Source organism: Cherax quadricarinatus, chromosome 74, assembly GCF_038502225.1.
Source record: "Cherax quadricarinatus isolate ZL_2023a chromosome 74, ASM3850222v1, whole genome shotgun sequence".
Lineage (NCBI taxonomy): Eukaryota > Metazoa > Arthropoda > Malacostraca > Decapoda > Parastacidae > Cherax > Cherax quadricarinatus.
In genome coordinates, this window is record NC_091365.1 from 7,093,352 (window position 1) to 7,116,547 (window position 23,196).

Consider the following 23,196-nt stretch of genomic DNA (forward strand, 5'->3'; position numbering starts at 1 on the left):
TATCCAGTTTTGCTAAGTGAAAAAAATGTCCTGCGTTATTTCCTCTTCTTCGCCCTGTCTTGTTTCCCCTGTTTTCCTTCCTCTTCATCCCTCGTTTTGTTTTTCTTTTACTTCCCTCTCTTCTTTCCTCTTAATTCGCCATATTTTATTTCTCCTTCACCTCACTGTTGCATTTCCCCTGTTCTCTACCTCTGTTTTCTTTCCCGTTTATCTTCCCCTTACTGCTGTTTCTCTTCCTCTCAACATCTTCCCTTCGCCCCACCAAAGTTTCTGTAACTTCAGTTGTTGCAACCTTCTTGCCTGTCATCCTTTGTTCTTGTCTCCCTCTTCTTAGCTTTGTTCCCTCCCACTCATTAAATGTATTTCACTTTCTCTACAATTTCTTCGCGACCCCCCCACCCCCGTCTCATTTCCTCTCTCTCTCTCTCTCTCTCTCCTTCGGACCCCCTTTCCTCTCTCTCACCCTGCTTCAGTTTCCCCCAGTCCATCCCTTCCTTTCCTTCTCACCCTCCCCACGTCTCCTTTTCCTCCCTCACCCTCCTTGCATTCACTGGACTTGCACCTCGCCTCTCCTGGTGTGTGGCTGGAGTGCTCGTGTTTGTGTTGGCTGCTGGCCTGTTCCCCATGCTATCTCGTCCACACTTCAATTTTGTTGTCTTTTCATCTGAGTTATTTTACATTCTGGGGAAGAGTCGTGCTGTGGTGGTTGTGCTGCTGTTACTACTGGTGCTGCTGCTTCTGTTACTGTTGCTGCTTCTGTTTCTGGTGCTGCTGTTACTGCTACTGTTGTTGCTTCTAATGCTGCTACTACTCCTGCTTCTATTGCTGTTGCTACTACTATTGTTGCTCGTGCTGGCGCTGCTGCTACCAGAGGAGGAGGAGAGAAGAAAAGAACAGGAGGCAGAGAAGAAGAGGGGAAGAGGAATAGGAGAAGAAGGGCAAGAAAAATGAGGAGTGGTGATCTGCTTGTTTGTTACACGATAACGCCTCATCCTCAGAACTCTGCATTTTAACTCTTTTATTCATCTTCTTTACATGATGTTGCATTACACTAAATTACATACAAAAATATAAGTGGGCGGGAAACGTATGGCAGTGGGGTGGCACCTGAAAACATTTAGAACGTAAAAACAATACGTTCTTCATGCATGCGAGCGAGCTAACACACACACACACACACACACACACACACACACACACACACACACACACACACACACACACACACACACACACACACACACACACACACACACACACAGGGATGTTAGGAAGTATTTCTTCAGCCACAGAGTAGTCAGTAAGTGGAATAGTTTGGGAAGCGATGTAGTGGAGGCAGGATCCATACATAGCTTTAAGCAGAGGTACGATAAAGCTCACGGCTCAGGGAGAGTGACCTAGTAGCGATCAGTAAGAGGCGGGGCCAGGAGCTCGGACTCACACACACACACACACACACACACACACACACACATAATATAAAGTTTAAAAAATTAACATGCGTTTTAGATTTAAAACGCGTTTTATTATTACATTGTTAAATTAGGTAGCTTGACTGTTGGTTTTGTAAGAGTCGTTGTTTTGATGACCAACGTCGTTGTGCTGCTCTGCACGACCTCTACCACTTTAGTGGATTTTAGTAAATAAATAAGATTATTTTCATGGACAAGTGCTAAACCCGTAGGGGTCATGTAGCGCCTTGGGAATGTGAGGTAATCAGGTTTAATCCAAAGAAAGCAAGGACATCCCGATTTTTTTTATCAAGAGGCTTTTATCAGCATCAATGGAGTTTCTCCTTGAAGGGAAATTTGATTATAACCAACCCACCACTTTATTTACTGTAAAGATATTTTGATGTTTATGTATGACAGTCTAGCAACAGACGTTCATGTAACATATAATTAAGAGTAAGTATCTCTGTGTACTCGTACACTACATAAAGTATAGCTTGTATTGTTATAATTTCTGTTCATAAGATGCCACGACTACCTGCCAGTGGACAGTCCGGTGTGACGCAAGTCATGCCAGACACACTTCTTACAGAAATATAATGTACCTAAATTATAGTATGAAAAAATGTTTATGACAATACATCAGAAAGCTGGCCTGCATGTATATATATATATATATATATATATATATATATATATATATATATATATATATATATATATATATATATATATATATATTATATTATATATAATATATATATGTCGTACCCAATAGGTAAAACTTGCGATTTTGGCTTAAATAGCAATGCTCTTCTTGCCGAATAAGGCAAACGAAAATTTGTGTATGCAGTCATTTCGCAAAAATCATTCTGAACCTAGCGAAAAAATGTATTTCATCGTGTTTATTATTAAATTATTGTAAACTTACCTAAAATATATTTAGTTGAATTTGGCTTAATTAAATTGCGCTTGTTATAATAAGGTTAGGTAAGTTTTCTAAGGTTATTTTGGTACAAAATTATTAATTTTAACATTAACATTAATAAAAAAAAGTCGTTAAACGTGTAAGAGAAAATTTTAGAAAGGACTTAATTTTAAATGAGTTCTTGCTAATTGACAGTTTTTTTTACCTATTCGGCATGACATATATATACATAGTAATAGGTTGATGGTAACCATCCGGGAAGGTACTACAGTTCTGTCCATTGAGTACGCAATGGATATCCACCAATTTTTTTTTTTTTACTTTGATAGAATTCCTGATTTTCTTGTCTCAGTAACACAAAAAGTGACAGGTAAATTTTCTAAGCTTCTACATTCCTTTACTTTCCCATGTACTACTTAATAATTCTTAACTCTATAATATTTCCTTTCTAACCTAGAAGGCCTGTTCTGAGACCTGTTCTGTGGCCGGGCTCTGGGGAAGATGATTTACAGAGCCATTAACAAATAACAGGTAGCAGCGCCTGGGAATGGCAAATAATCCAGTTTGGTCCTTAGGGAAGGAGGGAGGAAGGGAGGGCAGCTCCAGTTCCTTAAGTCAAGAGCCCTTTACCAGCTTCATGGAACCTCCATTGAAGGCAACCTGCCTCTAAATATTTATACCACTATGATTTGGCAACAACTATAATAAATTCATATATTGTCTGGAAAATCTGCAGGATGGGAGAGATGAGGTGAGGTGGGTTAGTGTGAGATAGATGAGGTCAACACTATATGTGACGTCAGTTCACCTTTAATATAACACAACGGTAACCTTAAAGCTTCCACTCAGACCAGTGAGTCCAGCATGGGTAAGCCAGTGGTCATAGCTGTGGTGACCCACCAGTGACACTCAGACCAGTGAGTCCAGCATGGGTAAGCCAGTGGTCACAGCTGCTGTGATCCACCACAGTGACACTCAGACCAGTGAGTCCAGCATGGGTAAGCCAGTGGTCACAGCTGCCGTGATCCACCACAGTGACACTCAGACCAGTGAGTCCAGCATGGGTAAGCCAGTGGTCACAGCTGCCGTGATCCACCACAGTGACACTCAGTGATCCACCCCAGTGGCACTCAGACCAGTGAGTCCAGCATGGGTAAGCCAGTGGTCACAGCTGCCGTGATCCACCACAGTGACACTCAGACCAGTGAGTCCAGCATGGGTAAGCTGCTATCATGGTTCACTGCAAGGCCATCAACTACCCCACTTTCAACATGTTCTTAGAAACAGCGTGTTCCTGGACTCCGTCTATAGTTACGGCAACTCTGAATGGGAACGAAACCTTTGAAGCTCCCGAAGTTGCTGAATCATTAATGAAATATTTGACGATATCCTCCTCATCGCTCTACTGAAGCCTTCCAGCTCAGGCTGACAGATTTTAATACAATGTATATATATAACCTGTCCTTTGTAATGGAATATTACAGGGAAGCACAGTTAGCTTTTGTTTCCACTATGTAACCATTACACAGAACCATTACACAGAATAGAGTAGCAGCACGCTGCTGTTGTATCCAGTTTTCTAAAAAAAACACTGAATAACTTATGACGTAGCGGTGTCAGTACATATACTGTGGTGGCTTGTGGCAAAGCTCTCGCTTCACACTGTCCAGGTTCGATTCCCGGCAGGGATGAAAATATTGGGCGCGTTTCCTTACACTGGTTGTCTGTGTTCACCCATCAGTATAAAATGAGTACCTGGGTGTTAGTCGACTGGTGTGGATCGCATCCCGGGACAAAATTCGCCTAATTTGCCCAAAATGCACAGCAAACAAGCGGCTTTCTGTATAGTAGTATGCCATTGATGTCAGCTAAGCCTGTATACATTGTATATGTACTTGTAGAAATAAAGATATTATTTTATCATTATTATTATTATTATTATTATTATTATTATTATTATTATTATTATATTATACCAGCTGGGCCGTGGCTCGTACGTTGGATTGCGTGCAGCCAGCAGCAACAGCCTGGTTGATCAGGCTCTGATCCACCAGGAGGCCTGGTCACAGACCGGGCCACGGGGGCGTTGACCCCCGGAACTCTCTCCAGGTAAACATATCGAGTAAGACGCATGTGCAGACCATGGAGCTGAACTCTTCTCCAGGCTGAGGGACTGACCACCTCCAATTCTATTTCTCCAAGGTTGATGGACTGATTGCATCATCTTCATTTCACTACTACACCTGCTGCCTCTATATTTGAAGAAGCCTACTGTGTAGGCGAAACGTTACAACAATAAATTTAGATGCCCAACTGTTGCACATGTCTTACTCATCAACTTGCCGGTATTTTGTACCATGTTCAACATAAACAATCCTCCCTGACGAACACACCAACAACGCTAGTTAAAGCTTGTCCTGGAACACAACACTCCCAGGAATGGACGAGGCTGAATCTGAATCAGTTACGTTATTGGCGAGATTGATATTTATGTGACGTGTTATTGGAATTTGTTGCCATTGTAATGAGTCGGGTAAAATGTTTGGTTAATAAAAGGGAAGTTGGTGTAGTTGTATGTTGTTATTGATCCACTTGTGATGTAGTGATTGTCAGCGCGGAGTTAAGGAAGCAACGCGGGTTTAACTATTGCTACAGTATAATGTTACATAAAATATTCTGAAAGTGGGATATGATGTAGTGATAATATTGGAGGGGGTAAAGGTGGGTGAGAGAGAAGGTAAAGGAGGAAAGCGTACGGTAGGGAAGGGATGAAGGAAGGGAGGGTGAGGAAAAAAGAAACGCAGTTCTTTTATCATTATTTATTATTATTATTATTATTATTATTATTATTATTATTATTATTATTATCATAACTAAGAGCTAAAAACCCAGCTCTATATAAAACTAATTCACATAATTGTGTTGCAATATACTGGGATAAATGACATTAATGATAGTGAGGGTCAGGGATATCTTGCTCGATCCTACGACGATGGTAACTCCTCTATTTAAGTATTGTTGACATGGATGGTAGTGGTAGTGGTTTGTATATACAATTTTTTCTTGGCTTGGTTCTCAATTATAATGACTTGCTTAATGGAGCTTTTGGTCATATGGCCAAAATCTTCCACCGGCTTACCGATCTATCTCTTAAAAAAAATAAAAAATACATCATTAAATGTGAGAAGGTTTCCTCCCCATATAACAAAAGCAAAGGTCGGGAGGGAGGGAAACAGCCAGGAAGGCAGGTGGGGAGGAGAGTAGGCAGGATGGTAGGTGGGGAGGGAAGTAGGCAGGATGGTAGGTGGGGAGGAAAGTAGGCAGGATGGTAGGTGGGGAGGGAAGTAGGCAGGATGGTAGGTGGGGAGGGAAGTAGGCAGGATGGTAGGTGGGGAGGGAAGTAGGCAGGATGGTAGGTGGGGAGGGAAGTAGGCAGGATGGTAGGTGGGGAGGGAAGTAGGCAGGATGGTAGGAGGGGAGGAAAGTAGGCAGGATGGTAGGTGGGGAGGGAAGTAGGCAGGATGGTAGGTGGGGAGAGAAGTACCTAATTCCACGTGTCGAACTCCCACATGATAGGATGGTAGGTGGGGAGGGAAGTAGGCAGGATGGTAGGTGGTGAGGGAAGTAGGCAGGATGGTAGGTGGGGAGGGAAGTAGGCAGGATGGCAGGTGGGGAGGGAAGTAGGCAAGATGGTAGGTGGGGAAGGAAGTAGGCAGGATCGTAGGTGGGGAGGAAAGTAGGCAGGATGGTAGGTGGGGAGGGAAGTAGGCAGGATGGTAGGTGGGGAGGGAAGTAGGCAGGATGGTAGGTGGGGAGGGAAGTAGGCAGGATGGTAGGTGGGGAGGGAAGTAGGCAGGATGGTAGGTGGGGAGGGAAGTAGGCAGGATGGTAGGTGGGGAGGGAAGTAGGCAGGATGGTAGGTGGGGAGGGAAGTAGGCAGGATGGTAGGTGGGGAGGGAAGTAGGCAGGATGGTAGGTGGGGAGGGAAGTAGGCAGGATGGTAGGTGGGGAGGAAAGTAGGCAGGATGGTAGGTGGGGAGGGAAGTAGGCAGGGTGGTAGGTGGGGAGGGAAGTAGGCAGGGTGGTAGGTGGGGAGGGAAGTAGGCAGGATGGTAGGTGGGGAGGGAAGTAGGCAGGATGGTAGGTGGGGAGGGAAGTAGGCAGGATGGTAGGTGGGGAGGGAAGTAGGCAGGATGGTAGGTGGGGAGGAAAGTAGGCAGGATGGTAGGTGGGGAGGGAAGTAGGCAGGATGGTAGGTGGGGAGGGAAGTAGGCAGGATGGTAGGTGGAGAGGGAAGTAGGCAGGATGGTAGGTGGGGAGGGAAGTAGGCAGGATGGTAGGTGGGGAGGGAAGTAGGCAGGATGGTAGGTGGGGAGGGAAGTAGGCAGGATGGTAGGTGGAGAGGGAAGTAGGTAGGATGGTAGGTGGGGAGGGAAGTAGGCAGGATGGTAGGTGGGGAGGGAAGTAGGCAGGATGGTAGGTGGAGAGGGAAGTAGGCAGGATGGTAGGTGGAGAGGGAAGTAGGTAGGATGGTAGGTGGGGAGGGAAGTAGGCAGGATGGTAGGTGGGGAGGGAAGTAGGCAGGATGGTAGGTGGGGAGGGAAGTAGGCAGGATGGTAGGTGGGGAGGGAAGTAGGCAGGATGGTAGGTGGGGAGGGAAGTGGGCAGGATGGTAGGTGGGGAGGGAAGTAGGCAGGATGGGAGGTGGTGAGGGAAGTGGGCAGGATGGTAGGTGGAGAGGGAAGTAGGTAGGATGGTAGGTGGGGAGGGAAGTAGGCAGGATGGTAGGTGGGGAGGGAAGTAGGCAGGATGGTAGGTGGGGAGGGAAGTAGGCAGGATGGTAGGTGGAGAGGGAAGTAGGCAGGATGGTAGGTGGGGAGGGAAGTAGGCAGGATGGTAGGTGGGGAGGGAAGTAGGCAGGATGGTAGGTGGGGAGGGAAGTAGGCAGGATGGTAGGTGGGGAGGGAAGTAGGCAGGATGGTAGGTGGGGAGGGAAGTAGGCAGGATGGTAGGTGGGGAGGGAAGTGGGCAGGATGGCAGGTGGGGAGGGAAGTGGGCAGAATGGCAGGTGGGGAGGGAAGTGGGCAGGATGGCAGGTGGGGAGGGAAGTGGGCAGGATGGCAGGTGGGGAGGGAAGTGGGTAGGATGGCAGGTGGGGAGGGAAGTAGGCAGGATGGCAGGTGAGGAGGGAAGTAGGCAGGATGGCAGGTGGGGAGGGAAGTAGGAAGGATGGCAGGTGGGGAGGGAAGTAGGCGTAATGGCAGGTGGGGAGGGAAGTAGGCCGGATGGCAGGTGGGGAGGGAAGTAGGCGGGATGGCAGGTGGGGAGAGAAGTAGGCAGGATGGCAGGTGGGGAGGGAAGTAGGCGGGATGGCAGGTGGGGAGGGAAGTAGGCGGGATGGCAGGTGGGGAGGGAAGTAGGCGGGATGGCAGGTGGGGAGGGAAGTAGGCGGGATGGCAGGTGGGGAGGTAAGTAGGCGGGATGGCAGGTGTGGAGGTAAGTAGGCAGGATGGTAGGTGGGGAGGTAAGTAGGCAGGATGGTAGGTGGGGAGGGAAGTAGGCAGGATGGTAGGTGGGGAGAGAAGTAGGCAGGATGGTAGGTGGGGAGGGAAGTAGGCAGGATGGTAGGTGGGGAGGGAAGTAGGCAGGATGGTAGGTGGGGAGGGAAGTAGGCAGGATGGTAGGTGGGGAGGGAAGTAGGCAGGATGGTAGGTGGGGAGGGAAGTAGGCAGGATGGTAGGTGGGGAGGGAAGTAGGCAGGATGGTAGGTGGGGAGGAAAGTAGGCAGGATGGTAGGTGGGGAGGGAAGTAGGCTGGATGGTAGGTGGGGTGGGAAGTAGGCAGGATGGTAGGTGGGGAGGGAAGTAGGCAGGGTGGTAGGTGGGGAGGGAAGTAGGCAACATGGTAGGTGGGGAGGAAAGTAGGCAGGATGGTAGGTGGGGAGGGAAGTAGGCAGGATGGTAGGTGGGGAGGGAAGTAGGCAGGATGGTAGGTGGGGAGGGAAGTAGGCAGGATGGTAGGTGGGGAGGGAAGTAGGCAGGATGGTAGGTGGGGAGGAAAGTAGGCAGGATGGTAGGTGGGGAGGGAAGTAGGCAGGATGGTAGGTGGGGAGGAAAGTAGGCAGGATGGTAGGAGGGGAGGGAAGTAGGCAGGATGGTAGGTGGGGAGGGAAGTAAGCAGGATGGTAGGTGGGGAGGGAAGTAGGCAGGATGGTAGGTGGGGAGGGAAGTAGGCAGGATGGTAGGTGGGGAGGGAAGTGGGCAGGATGGTAGGTGGGGAGGGAAGTGGGCAGGATGGCAGGTGGGGAGGGAAGTGGGCAGGATGGTAGGTGGAGAGGGAAGTAGGTAGGATGGTAGGTGGGGAGGGAAGTAGGCAGGATGGTAGGTGGGGAGGGAAGTAGGCAGGATGGTAGGTGGGGAGGGAAGTAGGCAGGATGGTAGGTGGAGAGGGAAGTAGGCAGGATGGTAGGTGGGGAGGGAAGTAGGCAGGATGGTAGGTGGGGAGGGAAGTAGGCAGGATGGTAGGTGGGGAGGGAAGTAGGTAGGATGGTAGGTGGGGAGGGAAGTAGGCAGGATGGTAGGTGGGGAGGGAAGTAGGCAGGATGGTAGGTGGGGAGGGAAGTGGGCAGGATGGCAGGTGGGGAGGGAAGTGGGCAGAATGGAAGGTGGGGAGGGAAGTGGGCAGGATGGCAGGTGGGGAGGGAAGTGGGCAGGATGGCAGGTGGGGAGGGAAGTGGGTAGGATGGCAGGTGGGGAGGGAAGTAGGCAGGATGGCAGGTGAGGAGGGAAGTAGGCAGGATGGCAGGTGGGGAGGGAAGTAGGAAGGATGGCAGGTGGGGAGGGAAGTAGGCGTAATGGCAGGTGGGGAGGGAAGTAGGCAGGATGGCAGGTGGGGAGGGAAGTAGGCGGGATGGCAGGTGGGGAGGGAAGTAGGCGGGATGGCAGGTGGGGAGGGAAGTAGGCGGGATGGCAGGTGGGGAGGGAAGTAGGCGGGATGGCAGGTGGGGAGGGAAGTGGGCAGAATGGCAGGTGGGGAGGGAAGTGGGCAGGATGGCAGGTGGGGAGGTAAGTAGGCGGGATGGCAGGTGTGGAGGTAAGTAGGCAGGATGGTAGGTGGGGAGGTAAGTAGGCAGGATGGTAGGTGGGGAGGGAAGTAAGCAGGATGGTAGGTGGGGAGAGAAGTAGGCAGGATGGTAGGTGGGGAGGGAAGTAGGCAGGATGGTAGGTGGGGAGGGAAGTAGGCAGGATGGTAGGTGGGGAGGGAAGTAGGCAGGATGGTAGGTGGGGAGGGAAGTAGGCAGGATGGTAGGTGGGGAGGGAAGTAGGCAGGATGGTAGGTGGGGAGGGAAGTAGGCAGGATGGTAGGTGGGGAGGAAAGTAGGCAGGATGGTAGGTGGGGAGGGAAGTAGGCAGGATGGTAGGTGGGGTGGGAAGTAGGCAGGATGGTAGGTGGGGAGGGAAGTAGGCAGGGTGGTAGGTGGGGAGGGAAGTAGGCAACATGGTAGTTGGGGAGGAAAGTAGGCAGGATGGTAGGTGGGGAGGGAAGTAGGCAGGATGGTAGGTGGGGAGGGAAGTAGGCAGGATGGTAGGTGGGGAGGGAAGTAGGCAGGATGGTAGGTGGGGAGGGAAGTAGGCAGGATGGTAGGTGGGGAGGAAAGTAGGCAGGATGGTAGGTGGGGAGGGAAGTAGGCAGGATGGTAGGTGGGGAGGAAAGTACGCAGGATGGTAGGAGGGGAGGGAAGTAGGCAGGATGGTAGGTGGGGAGGGAAGTAAGCAGGATGGTAGGTGAGGAGGGAAGTAAGCAGGATGGTAGGTGGGGAGGGAAGTAGGCAGGATGGTAGGTGGGGAGGGAAGTAAGCAGGATGGTAGGTGGGGAGGGAAGTATCGTCTTAACGTCTGAGGAATATTTATTAAGGTTTGGTGTGTGACGTGCTTCTCCCACCCACAGAGATGGCTCGACCCCCTCAAGCCTGTGAAGAAACAACTTCGCATCAGGACCAAGACTCTGGGAACTTGTGCGTATTTAGTTCTCTTTTACTCAAATACATAATACGCTTAACTTACATTTACTAACACACACTCTGAACTCTATTTAAATTGATATATTTCACCATATTCTTATGAGCTCTCACTTCCCGCTTACATTCTGCCAACGCTCAACCTACTTCCTTCCATGCTTGGTCACCTCTAAACCTGCTTCCCTTCCTACCTACTTTTCTGCAGCCTTGCCTCCTACCTACCTTTATACCAGATTCCCTTTCTATATACCTGCTTCTTTCCTGCCTACCTACCTGGTTGTTGCCCTCTCTCCCTGCCTTCCTTCCAGCCTACGTTTCTTCCTCCTTGTATTCCTACTTCACTCTACCTGTCTGGGTACTTCAGTTCTCTTCACTCATGTATGACTAAGACCCGCGTCAGGAAACACTTGTTCTATTTCCTGACAAGCCTTACCTAACCTAACCTTCACCCAGGAACCGTCCGCTCGCAATTTATTTCACTTTCACCTTTACTGTTGTTGCACATTTCTTCTTATATTTGTCTTTGCATGGAGTGTGTGTGTGTGTGTGTATGTATATGCAGAACAACCACTGAAAAAATAGTAGAATTCCAAAATCACGAAAGGGCTTGGAATTCTATTTCAGTGGTTGTTCTGTATATTGTGATATCACCTGTTTCAAGCTTGAGATGAGATGGTGTAATCATTGGAATACTACTGCTTTTCATTATGATAATATTATATATGCTTAAATATATGCAAAACAACCACTGTGAAAAAATAGCGAAATTCCAGACGCTTTCGTGACTTCTCACAGTGGTTGTTTTGCATATTGTGATATCACTTGTTTACTATAATCTTATTGCTTGGTTAAATATGTACATACTCGTGTTATTTGTTAACACAGTCCGCTTCGCGTTATCATAGTGATCCCATTGTAGAAAATGCATTGACTCTAGTTATCTTTCCAGATTATTATGATTAATATTTGCATGGGCAGGCGCTAAACCATACAAGTCATATAGCTTCTCGAGAATGGGGGGGTAATCAGGTTTGATCCAAGGGAAGGATAACGCCATTTCTTTGAATCAAGAGCTCTTCTGGGTACCTCTGGGTAAACAATGTCAAGAAAGGCTTCATTTTCTTATCTCATTTTGTTTTTATTTACAAGATTTGGGGAACTTTGAATTATTCTCATGCTTCCTTATTTAGGTAAAAAAAATCTTCTTTATTAATTAATGTGTTGAGTTTAGTTGGCTTGTAATGTTGACTGTAGTTGGTGGCAGGTGGACTTCCGGTGCTGTACTTCCGTGTAAAGTTCTGGGTGAGCGATCCTGGGAAGCTGACGGAGGAATACACGCGCTACCATGTCTTCCTGCAATTACGGCGAGATATACTGGAGGACCGTCTTGGTGCCCAGCCTTCCACTGCTGCCCTGCTCGCCTCCTACGCCCTCCAATGTGAGTACTATCTTAAGTGTGGGTACTACTAACAGTGGGAATACGCCCAACACTGAGTACTATCATCAAGCACTAATGATGCAATCATAAAAATGCTAGATCTGCTTTACACAGCGTTGGAAAATAAGGAATATCCACTAGGAATTTTTATTGACCTAAGAAAAGCTTTTGACAGTAGACCACGACATCCTACTCCACAAACTTGATCATTACGGTATAAGAGGCCATGCGCTTGCTTATTTCAAATCTTACATTACTAATAGGTATCAGTACGTCACCATTAAAGACACAGCATCAGCAACACGGCCACTTGATACTGGAGTTCCGCAGGGAAGTGTCCTTGGTCCCCTGCTCTTCCTCATATACATCAATGACCTTCCAAACGTATCCCAACACCTGAAACCCATTCTCTTTGCTGATGACACGACTTATGTCATCTCTCACCCTAATCTTGCCACCCTCAACACCATTGTGAATGAGGAGCTGATTAAAATATCGACTTGGATGACAGCCAATAAACTTACGCTTAACACTGACAAAACCTACTATATTATGTTTGGTAGCAGAGCAGGAGATGCACAAATTAACATTAAGATTGACAACACTCTAATTACCAGAAATAATGGGGGAAAATTCCTAGGCTTATACCTTGACAACAACCTGAATTTCAGCACCCATATCCAGCATATAACCAAAAAAGTATCCAAAACGGTTGGGATCCTCTCCAAGATACGATACTACGTGCCGCAAAATGCCCTTCTCACACTATACCACTCACTTATTTATCCATACCTCACCTATGCTATTTTTGCTTGTGGATCAACTGCAGCAACACACCTAAAGCCAATAATAACCCAACAAAAAGCTGCAGTAAGAATAATCACTAAATCCCATCCCTGGCAACACCCCCCCCCCCACTCTTCATAGACCTAAACTTACTCCCAGTTCAGTACATCCGCACTTACTACTGTGCAATCTACATCTACAGGGCCTTAAACTCTAATATCAACCTTGACCTAAAACGCTTTCTTGATAGTTGTGACAGAACTCACAGGCATAACACCAGACACAAACATCTCTACGACATTCCCCGTGTCCGACTAAACCTTTACAAAAATTCAATGTATGTCAAAGGCCCTAAAATCTGGAATACCCTACCTGAGAACTCTAGAACTGCAGACACATTCATCACCTTCAAAACTACCATTAGATAACATCTTATCTCCCAGATACACCCCGTCAACTAACTACACGAATACCACCTGGTGGTTCATACTTACACTCACTCACTCATTTGACCATAAACAGAAATATTAATCTCAATCTTAAAATAATGAATCCTGTGATACTCCAACACTGAAACTATGTACTGTGCCAAAACAAAAGCATTCACATTGCTAAACTTACAAACTAGTATTTAGTCACTTAGCCATAATACCAACTTACCTCATAATTTGTAATATTTTACAATTAAGAATAAAACTAAGTATGCCCGAAATGCCTAGCCATGCTAAGCGTTCTAGTGGTACACTCTGTAATCACAATTTTACTACATGTAAACCACACAATAACCAAATTTCTGTAAACTCAGCATTGTAATCCTTATAGACAATAAACTTTGAATTTGAATTTGAATCAGTGCAAATGCTACTAATAGGGTGAATACTGTACACTTGCAACTCCCTTACTTCTAATTCAATATTTTATTTTCTGAGTAGGCTTTCATTACACTGGTCAACATTGGTCTTAGTTCACATTTAAAAACATGTGTTTCTAACTATTTTTTGGACGCTGAATTAAAATCTGAACATAGTTTTTTTTTCCAACACTTAGTTTCTGTGAAATTGAATTCCACAGTAAACGATTTCACCAAGACGTAGCTATCATGAAGGGATATCAGGAAAACCTGACGATCAGTTTTGATGACCGACTGCTGCTGAACACTGGTATGGAAGAACCATACTGAAAACAAACGAAAAAGACTGAAAACTGTGTTGCAAATATGTTTGTATGGCTGTACGGAACTTTATTTTTGTTATACTTATATATAATGAATTTAAATTAAGAAAGATTAGTCTTTGCCAGTGTATGTACCACATTTAGTATCTATGTATAATACCCATGATATTTAGTTAACATGTGCTTCTTCTACCTTGTATACCCAAAATCTTAAGGTTTCAAAAAAAAGAAAAAAAAAACTTATGTGATAGAAATTAAACAAGCTCTGATTCCTGGTAACTCATCAAAGTTAGCTTAAAACAATCAGTGTGGTTTCTGAGTTGGATGAAAAGTTGAATTTTGTAGGCTAGTTATATTGTTTGTGAAGATAGGTTAAGCTTGTAAAGGGGGTAACAACGCTTGAGGAATGAGGGGGTAATGAGACCTAAGGAAAGGAAGGGTAATTCCAGTTCATTTAATCAATAGCCCTTCACTAGCTTAAAGGCGTTCCTACTTCTCCCGACGTCCATGGAGGGTCGTAATGGAAGTAATTAACCAGTACCGAACCCTTCTTACCAGAGCCCTAGTAAGGAGAAAGAAGGATGGGGAAGGAAGGAAATGGAAACATCTGCACACAAAGTCCGGGCGCATAAGTGCGCCGGACTTTGTGTGCAGATGTTTTGATTTTCTCTGAATATCCGTAATAAGCTGCATAGCCCTTGTGGCTTAGCGCTTCTTTTTGATAATAATAATAATATCCGTAATAAATTTACCCGAATCACTTTAGTGACAGTTGTCCTCATCTGTTTTTTCAGAGCCCGCTGGGCACAAATGGTCGGGGCAGCATGCATCATTTTAAGGATTTGTGCGCTTAGTGATTTGTCCTCCTTTAAGAATTTAGTGTGTTGCCACTTGTTCCGATGGTTCAGTGGTGTCTTATAATAATAATAATAATAATTATTATTATTATTATTATTATTTCTACAAGCACATGATATAACTTATACAGACTCAGCTAACATCAATGACATACTATATAAAAAGCCCATTGTTATGCAGTTGAGCATTACGGGCAAATTAGGTTAATTTTGTCCCCAGGATACGACCTACACCAGTCGGCTAACACCCAGGTACCTATTTACTGCTAGGTGAAGAGGGACAGCAGGTATCTTAAGGAAACGTCCTAATGTTTCCACCCGTACCGGGGATCGAATCATGGACTTCAGTGTGTGAGTTGAGTGCGCTACCAACCGAGCTAGGGTTGGTTCAGCGATGTTTCTTGTCAGTCTTGAGGGTTCAGTGATATCTGTTGTTACTCGTGTTTAGTGGGTTTACCGCTTCTTTTTTATTGTAATAATAATGTTACTCTTGTTGTCTTGGTTCAGTGATCTCTGTTGTTACTCTTGTTGTCTTGGTTCGGTGATCAGTTGTTACTCTTGTTGTTTTGGTTTGGTGATCTCTGTTGTTACTCTTGTTGTTTTGGCTCAGTGATCCCTGTTGTTACTCTTGTTGTCTTGGTTCAGTGATCTCTGTTGTTTCTCATGTTGTCTTGGTATCGTAGGGGTTCTTAAATGGAGATATCGAGGGTTGAAGGTAGACACACTTGTTGGATGGTAACGATATATTGTCAGTCTGTGATGATGAGAGATGGAGCCCAGCCTCTGCCTGTCCTAGCCTATGTCAAACGCCGACTGAGAGAGTGGCAGAGGTACGAACGTATACATGCGCATCCCGTGACATCACACAATAGTCACAGGCCTACGGATCTATCTCCCCTCAAGGAAGGTTCCTTGATGTTGGTGAGGGGCTCTTGATTTAGGAAATTGGATCTGTGCTCCAGTTCCCCGAATTAAGCCTGAATGCCTTCCACATCCCCCCCCCCAGGCGCTGTATAATCCTCCGGGTTTAGCGCTTCCCCTTGATTATAATAATAATAATAATACGGATCTATCTAAAGCACATGGATGATACTGATATGCTATACAACACAGGGATCAGCAACTATGCTGACAGCTCGGTCATGTTACGTATGTCGTCTCGACATACACTACTATCTTATAGGCTGAACAGGCAGGTGGTTCTGGGCTGATTCTATACAATAACAAATTCATATATAACTTAGAACTAATGGATGGTATCATAATGGATGTTAACAAAATGAGTTTTACGTAATGCATTACAAACTATAAGAACAAATCATTGTACAATATGGGATGGAATTGATCGATCGATCTGTATTCATGCACTCTACAGATTCTGAGGAAGAATAAATATATATATATATACAAGGTGAAATTAACAGCAAAGGCATCTGGTGCACACTCAGATCATTACTGTCAAATTCTCAGAATACAGAGGGAACATGAATACGAAAAAAAAATTCTGAAAAAACTAATCAGTTAATAACAAACAGTTGACAATTTACTTCATCTTGGACACCTAGTTATACAGGCTATGTACATTTGAACCCAATTCTGCGAGGGTGAGGTTTTCATATGCAGAATGGTTATCATCTCTGGGAGGATCGAATTCCTCTGCAATGACTAACACATGCCTTGACTGAGGGAGATCTGAACGAGTATCTACAAAAGATACTTGTGGGTTTCTCATTACTTGTCGAGTACGCAAGGAGTAACGACATTCAGGTTGGTTATCTGACTGAGTATTTGAGGTAGAGGGTACAGAGTCAAGAGGATTTTCAGCATCTGTCACATTAGTCTGGGTAGCAATATCATCAACATCGCATACTAATTTCATATGATCTAAATGCGATTCTTTGTACTTACCAGTACTAACTTCTCTAACCTTATACTTATTACCAGAGATGTGTTCTTCAACTCGATAAGGTCCGACAAACTTTTGATCGAGCTTAGGCATTGCGGATGTTTTGTTGAAATTTGTCAGCATTACTCTCGAACCTACTTTAACTTTTGATGGCTTAGCACGGCTATTAGTTACTCTAGTAAATTCTGCTGTTGATTTGTGAAGTGTTTCACGGATTCTTCTAAAAACACTTTGAGCCATGCTGGTACGAGTTGCTACGAAATCATCAGGGTTGTAATTAGGCTTCGGAGTGGAATATAACAACTCATAGGGTAAACGCTTGTGTGGAAATTTATTTGGTCCAAATAGTTCCACAGCTCAGATCCAGCATGAGCGTCTGGTCGTCTGAGCCGAGCGACCCTTAAACCCTCCCAAACAAGCAAGGCATTCTCTGGTTGGCGGTTGGTAAGCTTATTTAATTTATAGATTTACTCTTCAGGGAAGGAGTAGGTAGGTTTACTGGTAATACACTAATATTAGGTTTACTAAGGCATCTGTAGATAATGATAGAGTAGACCTAAGACCTTAACATAGGTAGTAATAGGCCGATAATGTAGGCAAACATTAGGATAAGTTAGCTAGGGAGAACTGGCAGCCCTAGCTTGAATGGCGGGGCGCAGGTCACAAAGACAGAATAGCGTCCTTCTTACGATAGACTTCGACTGGACAAGACGTGCCGTGAACATCAGGCGGCGCCCCCACGTGTCTTCACATCTGAGACCTGGGGAAATCTGGTAGAGACACCTCGATGTACCGTAGATGATCTCCTCCATCAGCCCATACAGTAAGACGAGATATTCACCCTTTCCCGTAGGATCTGGCCAGTGACTTAGGAGATCGTGAGTTGAGTTAACTGAGGGCTCGGCGTGCTACAGAGAGAGTATGCCCAGTAAGTACCAGCGTCTCAGAGTCGTCTGAAGCTAGCGTCTGAGTCTGCATAGTTATACTAGGGGATACATACCCTCTTGGATATAGGAATTTCTGAGGTGCAGGCAGGACACTAATAACGATTGAATATTGCAGGAATTAATGCTCCCGGTTGCACGTGGTTCCCAAGGGGAAGTCCAAGGGGGCTAAAGCTAGGCTTAGGAAGTTGAAGATCAGGATATATGCTGCAACACCAAGTAAGTTAGTCCTTTATATGTGCATGCAGGCGAGGTTTCTTGCAATACCAATCATTTGTGAAAAAATCTGTCCTATAAGCCACTTGTGAGGCTGAGGTACCCATCTCAGAGCTCGGTGTCAACAGAGTTTGCCAGGGTAGGCGACTCACTTGGAGGCAGCCCAGACAAATTTTCACAAAAGTGGTCCTTCGAAAACCGGATGTGGAATAGCTAGGTTAAGCTATCATAGCTAGGCCACAGTTAGGAACCAGTTTTACAGAGTTAGGTTAAGCTATCATAGCTAGGCCACAGTTAGGTTAAGCTATCATAGCTAGGCCACAGTTAGGAACCAGTTTAAAAAAGTTAGGTTTAAGTTAGCACACCTAGGTCAAAGTTACTCAGAGGCTAGGCCAAGCTGACTATACACAGAAGTTGTTATTTGCAGTAATTTACAGGCAGGCCAGGTAGGCTAGAGAAGCTTGTGAATTTAATTATTTACAGTGATTACAAGTAATCCAGAGTAGGAGACTTGTGTGTTAATTACTTACAGTGGATTTGCAAGGTAGCCACAGTTAGGCTAGGCTTGTGCAATATTTACAAAAGGTTATAGTAGCTAGGACAGATTTAACCTAGTTATTATTTACAGGGAGTTATAAAGCCAGGTTTAAGTTATAGCACACTAGCTAGGTTAGGATTTACCTTATCCAACCATCCACGCTAAACAGAGTAAGCTGGGCACAGTTAGGCCAAGCTGTTTACATACATTATTTATTTACTGTTTCACAAGTTGAATTGTTGAATTTGCTTGTGTTAACCAAGTGATTTAATTTGTACACTGCACTTTTATTGTGATTTTCATCATCTTTGATTCATGTTAATGTGGGATTTGTGAATTATACCTGAGACTAGGTTAAGTCCTGTAATTATTTGCTGGCATTGTACAGTTGAGTGCTAGATTAAGCTTTCACATCGATACACATTTTGATTGGGATTTGAGAGCTAACAGTGTACATTTTTGATTCATAGTAGAGTCAATATAACAAAGGGAATTGTTAAGCTTGTTGAGAAGCCTTAAGACTCGTTCATTCTCACCTAACACCGTGACGTGCTGTGGGGTGGACTGGGTAAAGTACAATTAGTGTCACACTCCTCATTAAACTTCGACAATGGCAGATGGGGGTTCAGGAGAGTCTGGTTCAGTGCTAACAAAATTAAAACGATCAGTAGCAGCATACAAAGGGCATCTGAACAGAACGCGTAACAGGTGCAAGGCTACTTGCCAACGCAGTAATGTAGACTGCGATGATTTGCAGAACTGCTTGAAGAGTTTGGGGGAAAAGTGGGAAGCCTATGAACAAGCATTCTCAGCATATGAGCTACAGGCTATTGAGGATGAGGAATCCCAGGGAAGTCTTCAGCAGGCTATGGACGAATTCACTAAGGATGATGTAGATTGTCACCAGGAGATGAATATGTACAGAGATAAGTTAAGTACATTAAAGGCTAGTATTCCAAGGATGGTGTTGAACACCGCAGGTACCCCAAACAACCACACACCTGTCAATATGTTGCCCAAGTTGCCCCAGCTGAATTTACCAACGTTTGACGGAACCTTAACAGAGTACATTGGTTTCTGGGATCAGTTTAGAGCCCAGATAGATGACAGAAATGATTTGTCAGATGCCGTCAAGTTGCAGTATTTGCGGTCACAACTCAAGGGTAAAGCCTTAGATCTGGTCCGGCACTACCCGATTACTGACGCTAATTACCAACATGCCAAAGACCAATTAGAAGACATGTTTGGCAACACTGAGGAGATAAAGGTAGCTATACTTTATCGGTTGTTGGATCTAGAGGCTTGCCGACATGACCGTCAAAGTCTAGAGAAGTTCCGTATTGAGATTATGAGCTTGACCAATAGTTTCAGAGATCTGCATGGTGAGAATGATTCAAAATGGGTCCTTAGCCAGGTGATTCAGAGGAAACTGGCTAGCACGACAGTGCATGAGTTACACTTAAAATATCGGACGAATAGGTTCACGATAAGCCAAATTATTGAAGGGTTAGGGGATCTCATATCTCACCTGAGCATAGGTCAGGGGGAGAAATTACCTACCAAGGAGAAGTCGGTCGACTTCCCCAGACATTCGAGAGATAGACCTAAACCACCTCCCACTAAAGTAGGCACGTATTATGCCCAGGGCGAGTCCTCCACCCACAGGGCCAAGGGAGAAGCCACTAAAGCGGCCAGTATGAGACGGTGCGTGTTTTGTGATGAAGAACACGCTAGTTCAGGGTGTTCAAGCTTCACCACCTATAACCAAAGGGTTCAACGGCTAAGAGAGTTGAGACTTTGTTTCAAGTGTTGTGGAGAACATTTTGCCAGGGACTGTAACACCATGCTCAGGGAGTGTCGGGGCTGCCGGAAGGGAAAGCACCACAGTGCACTGTGTCCTAATGATGCCGGATTAGCACAAGTTAAGGAGAGCAAACCGCAAGAAAGGGCGGAGAGCAAGAACAAGTCAGAAGTAACGATGAGTGTGGTGAGTACGGCACCGAGAATTTGTTCTGGTGAGCAATTTCAAGGCTCGGTGGCCTTGCCCACCATAATGGCGGTGGTCGCGAACGGGAAGAAGTCTGAAACAACCCGTTTGTTCTTCGACAGTGGGGCACAGAGATCCTTCATAGCGGAGAGTCTAGCCACTAGGTTGAAGCTGGAGACAGTTGGTAAAGTTGACATGAAGGTGGAAGGGTTTGGTGGGGAAGTCCCACGCAGGTCTTATCCAGTAGTCAATGTGACGGTCAGGTTAGCCGGGCATCGACGGGAAATTTCAGCCTTGATGGTGAAGAGGCTGCCCAATATCATTACCACTAGGGGACTGGCTGAAGCAGTCAAACGTTTGAGGGAGTTGGGTGTGAAGCTAGCAGAACCAGACATTGCTACAGACAATGTTAGTAATGTAGGCATATTGGTAGGAGGGGATTACCTAGACGAGTTCGTGTCTACGAGAAGGGTTATCAAGGAAGGTGTGGGCCTGTACAGGACTCCAGCGGGGTACATCGTAGGAGGCAGAATACCAGCTCACTTCCCTGCGACCCCGGGAAAGGAGGGCTCTGGTATTACAGCGACTGAGGCTGTACTGGTGATGCAGATTGGTGTGCACGAAGGCCTGTCAGAGGCGCAAGTTGGCATATCCGACAGTGAGCCGGTCCATAAACTATGGGACCTGGATGTAGTAGGGATTAAAGGTGACCAGCCGCCCCCCGAACACGAAGAGACGTATCGAGATTACTTGAACCATGTGCAGTTCAGGGACGGGCAGTATTGGGTGCGACTCCCATGGAAACCGGGCCACCCAACGCTGTCCACTAATTTCAAGAGGGCACGTGGTCAGTTGAATTCATTGGTGAACAGCCTGACCAGGAAGGGTCTGGTGGGGAAATATGATGATATTATTAAGGAACAGCTGGCCCTTGGGTTCATCGAGAAAGTGCCCAATGCCAGCCCTGGGGAAAACACCCATTATCTTCCACACATGGCAGTCACCAAGGAGTCGGTAACCACTCCCATCAGAGTAGTCTTCAACTGCAGCTCGCAGGCGAGTCCCCGAGAGCCATCGTTGAACGACTGTCTGCTCACAGGGCCCTCCCTGACGCAGAAATTAGCAGATGTGTTGTTGAGATTCAGGACGGAACAGTACGCCTATGCGGCAGACATTAGCAAAGCCTTCCTACGTATTGGGTTGCAGCCACAGGATAGGGACTACACAAGGTTCTTGTGGCTGGCTAACAGGGAGATGCCCAAGCAAGGGTATGATACCTATAGATTCAGGGCAGTGTTGTTTGGTGCCACTAGTTCACCATTCCTATTACAGGCTACCATAGACTACCACCTTGTGAACTGTAACAGCCCGCTTAAAGAATTACTGAAGACCCTATTTTATGTAGACAACATGCAGGGTACCACCTCAGATGAAAGGCTGTTGATGGATATTTACCGAGAGTCTAATCAGGAGATGCTCTCAGCTAACATGCCATTGAGAGAATGGGTGACAAACAATCCAACGTTGCGGGGCATGGTGGAACATGACTATACTGGCTACTCAGTGCCTGAGGTAACATCGGTGTTGGGACTAGAGTGGGAAGTCAAGGAAGACAGACTTAGGCTAAAGAGGAAGCCTGATGGGGAAGGGAAGCTGACCAGGAGGTCTTTGCTGAGCAAAGTGCAGACTGCCTTCGATCCTTTGGGTTTGTTGACACCCATCACCATTCGAGGGAGGATGCTAGTACAACAGACCTGGGAGCTGAACCTAGGTTGGGACGACCCACTGCCAGAAACAGTCTGCCAGGAGTGGGATCTGGTTAACAAAGACCTAGCGGAATTGCACGAGTTCACATTCCCCAGGTCCATCGGGTGCACCGGGCGGGATTATGACTTGCACGTCTTTTGTGATGCCTCCTCCAGGGCCTATGGGGCAGTAGCGTATTTGGTGGCCGGGGACCAAGTCAATCTGGTCACCAGTCGTGCGCGGGTGACACCCCTGAAGGATTGCTCGATCCCAAAGCTAGAGCTCACAGCGATGTTGCTGGGAGCAAGACTGGGTAAGTACGTAGAGGAGGTGTTAAGTAATCTGAGGGTGACACACACCTATGTATGGACAGACTCGGAGGTGGCCTTACAGTGGGTCCAGAATGACAGGTCTAAGCTCCCCTATGTCAGGAATCGGGTAAAGGAGATACGGGAACTACAGTCAACGTCAACAATTCTGTATGTGCCTACAGATCAAAACCCAGCCGACCTGATAAGCCGAGGGGTGACACACAGAAAGTTGAGTAAAAGCGAGCTTTGGTTCAAAGGCCCAGACTGGTTACCGGCAAGGGATTGCTGGCCGGAGCAGAAATTCGTGGAGACAATCAGCAGCATAGTACATTTCGCGGGGGAACACGACACTGAATTATTTGACCCCAGGCGCTACTCCTCGTGGAGAAAACTTATAGGAGTCACGGAAATGGTATTTCGATTCGTGAGGAAGCTGCATGACAAGGTAAGCCAGGGTCGACAGTTGTCTCTAGTGGGTCCCAGAGAATATTGGATAAGGCAGTACCAAAGGGGGAGGTTTCCAGGAGTGCTGGAAGTACTTGCGACCCGGCAGCAGGTTATGGCGTCAGGACGCGTGTCCAACGATGACGACTCAGGGAACAGCAAATTGGTTCACTCATTGAGATTGTTCCTAGATCATGCGGGGCTAATAAGATGCAGGGGAAGAATACAAAACTCTGAGCTCAGCTATGGGGCCAAACATCCCGTGCTGCTGGGAAAGGAGGGATGGGCGACAGAGCTATTGATACAAGATGCCCATCAGAGGACCTTACATGGGGGGTTTGGAGATACCCTCACCTGCCTACGTCAGAATTACTGGGTACTGAAGGGTCGAGCTGCCGTCAAAAGGGTGCTAAAGAGTTGCACGGTCTGCCGGCGGTACGATGGGAGGACCCTA

General features: G+C 46.4%; 1 protein-coding gene across 6 annotated transcripts in view; it reads left to right on the plus strand.

The window, feature by feature from the left end:
• The window catches only part of Ptpmeg (protein tyrosine phosphatase Meg), a 560,698-nt gene that overhangs the window by 178,876 nt on the left and 358,626 nt on the right, over nucleotides 1–23,196 (plus strand). For all 6 annotated transcript variants that reach the window (XM_070100756.1, XM_070100755.1, XM_070100757.1 and 3 more), the window contains 2 exons: nucleotides 10,327–10,393; nucleotides 11,661–11,834. In XM_070100756.1, the coding sequence (XP_069956857.1) occupies nucleotides 10,327–10,393; nucleotides 11,661–11,834 (241 nt within the window). The remainder of the gene's footprint in view (nucleotides 1–10,326; nucleotides 10,394–11,660; nucleotides 11,835–23,196) is intronic.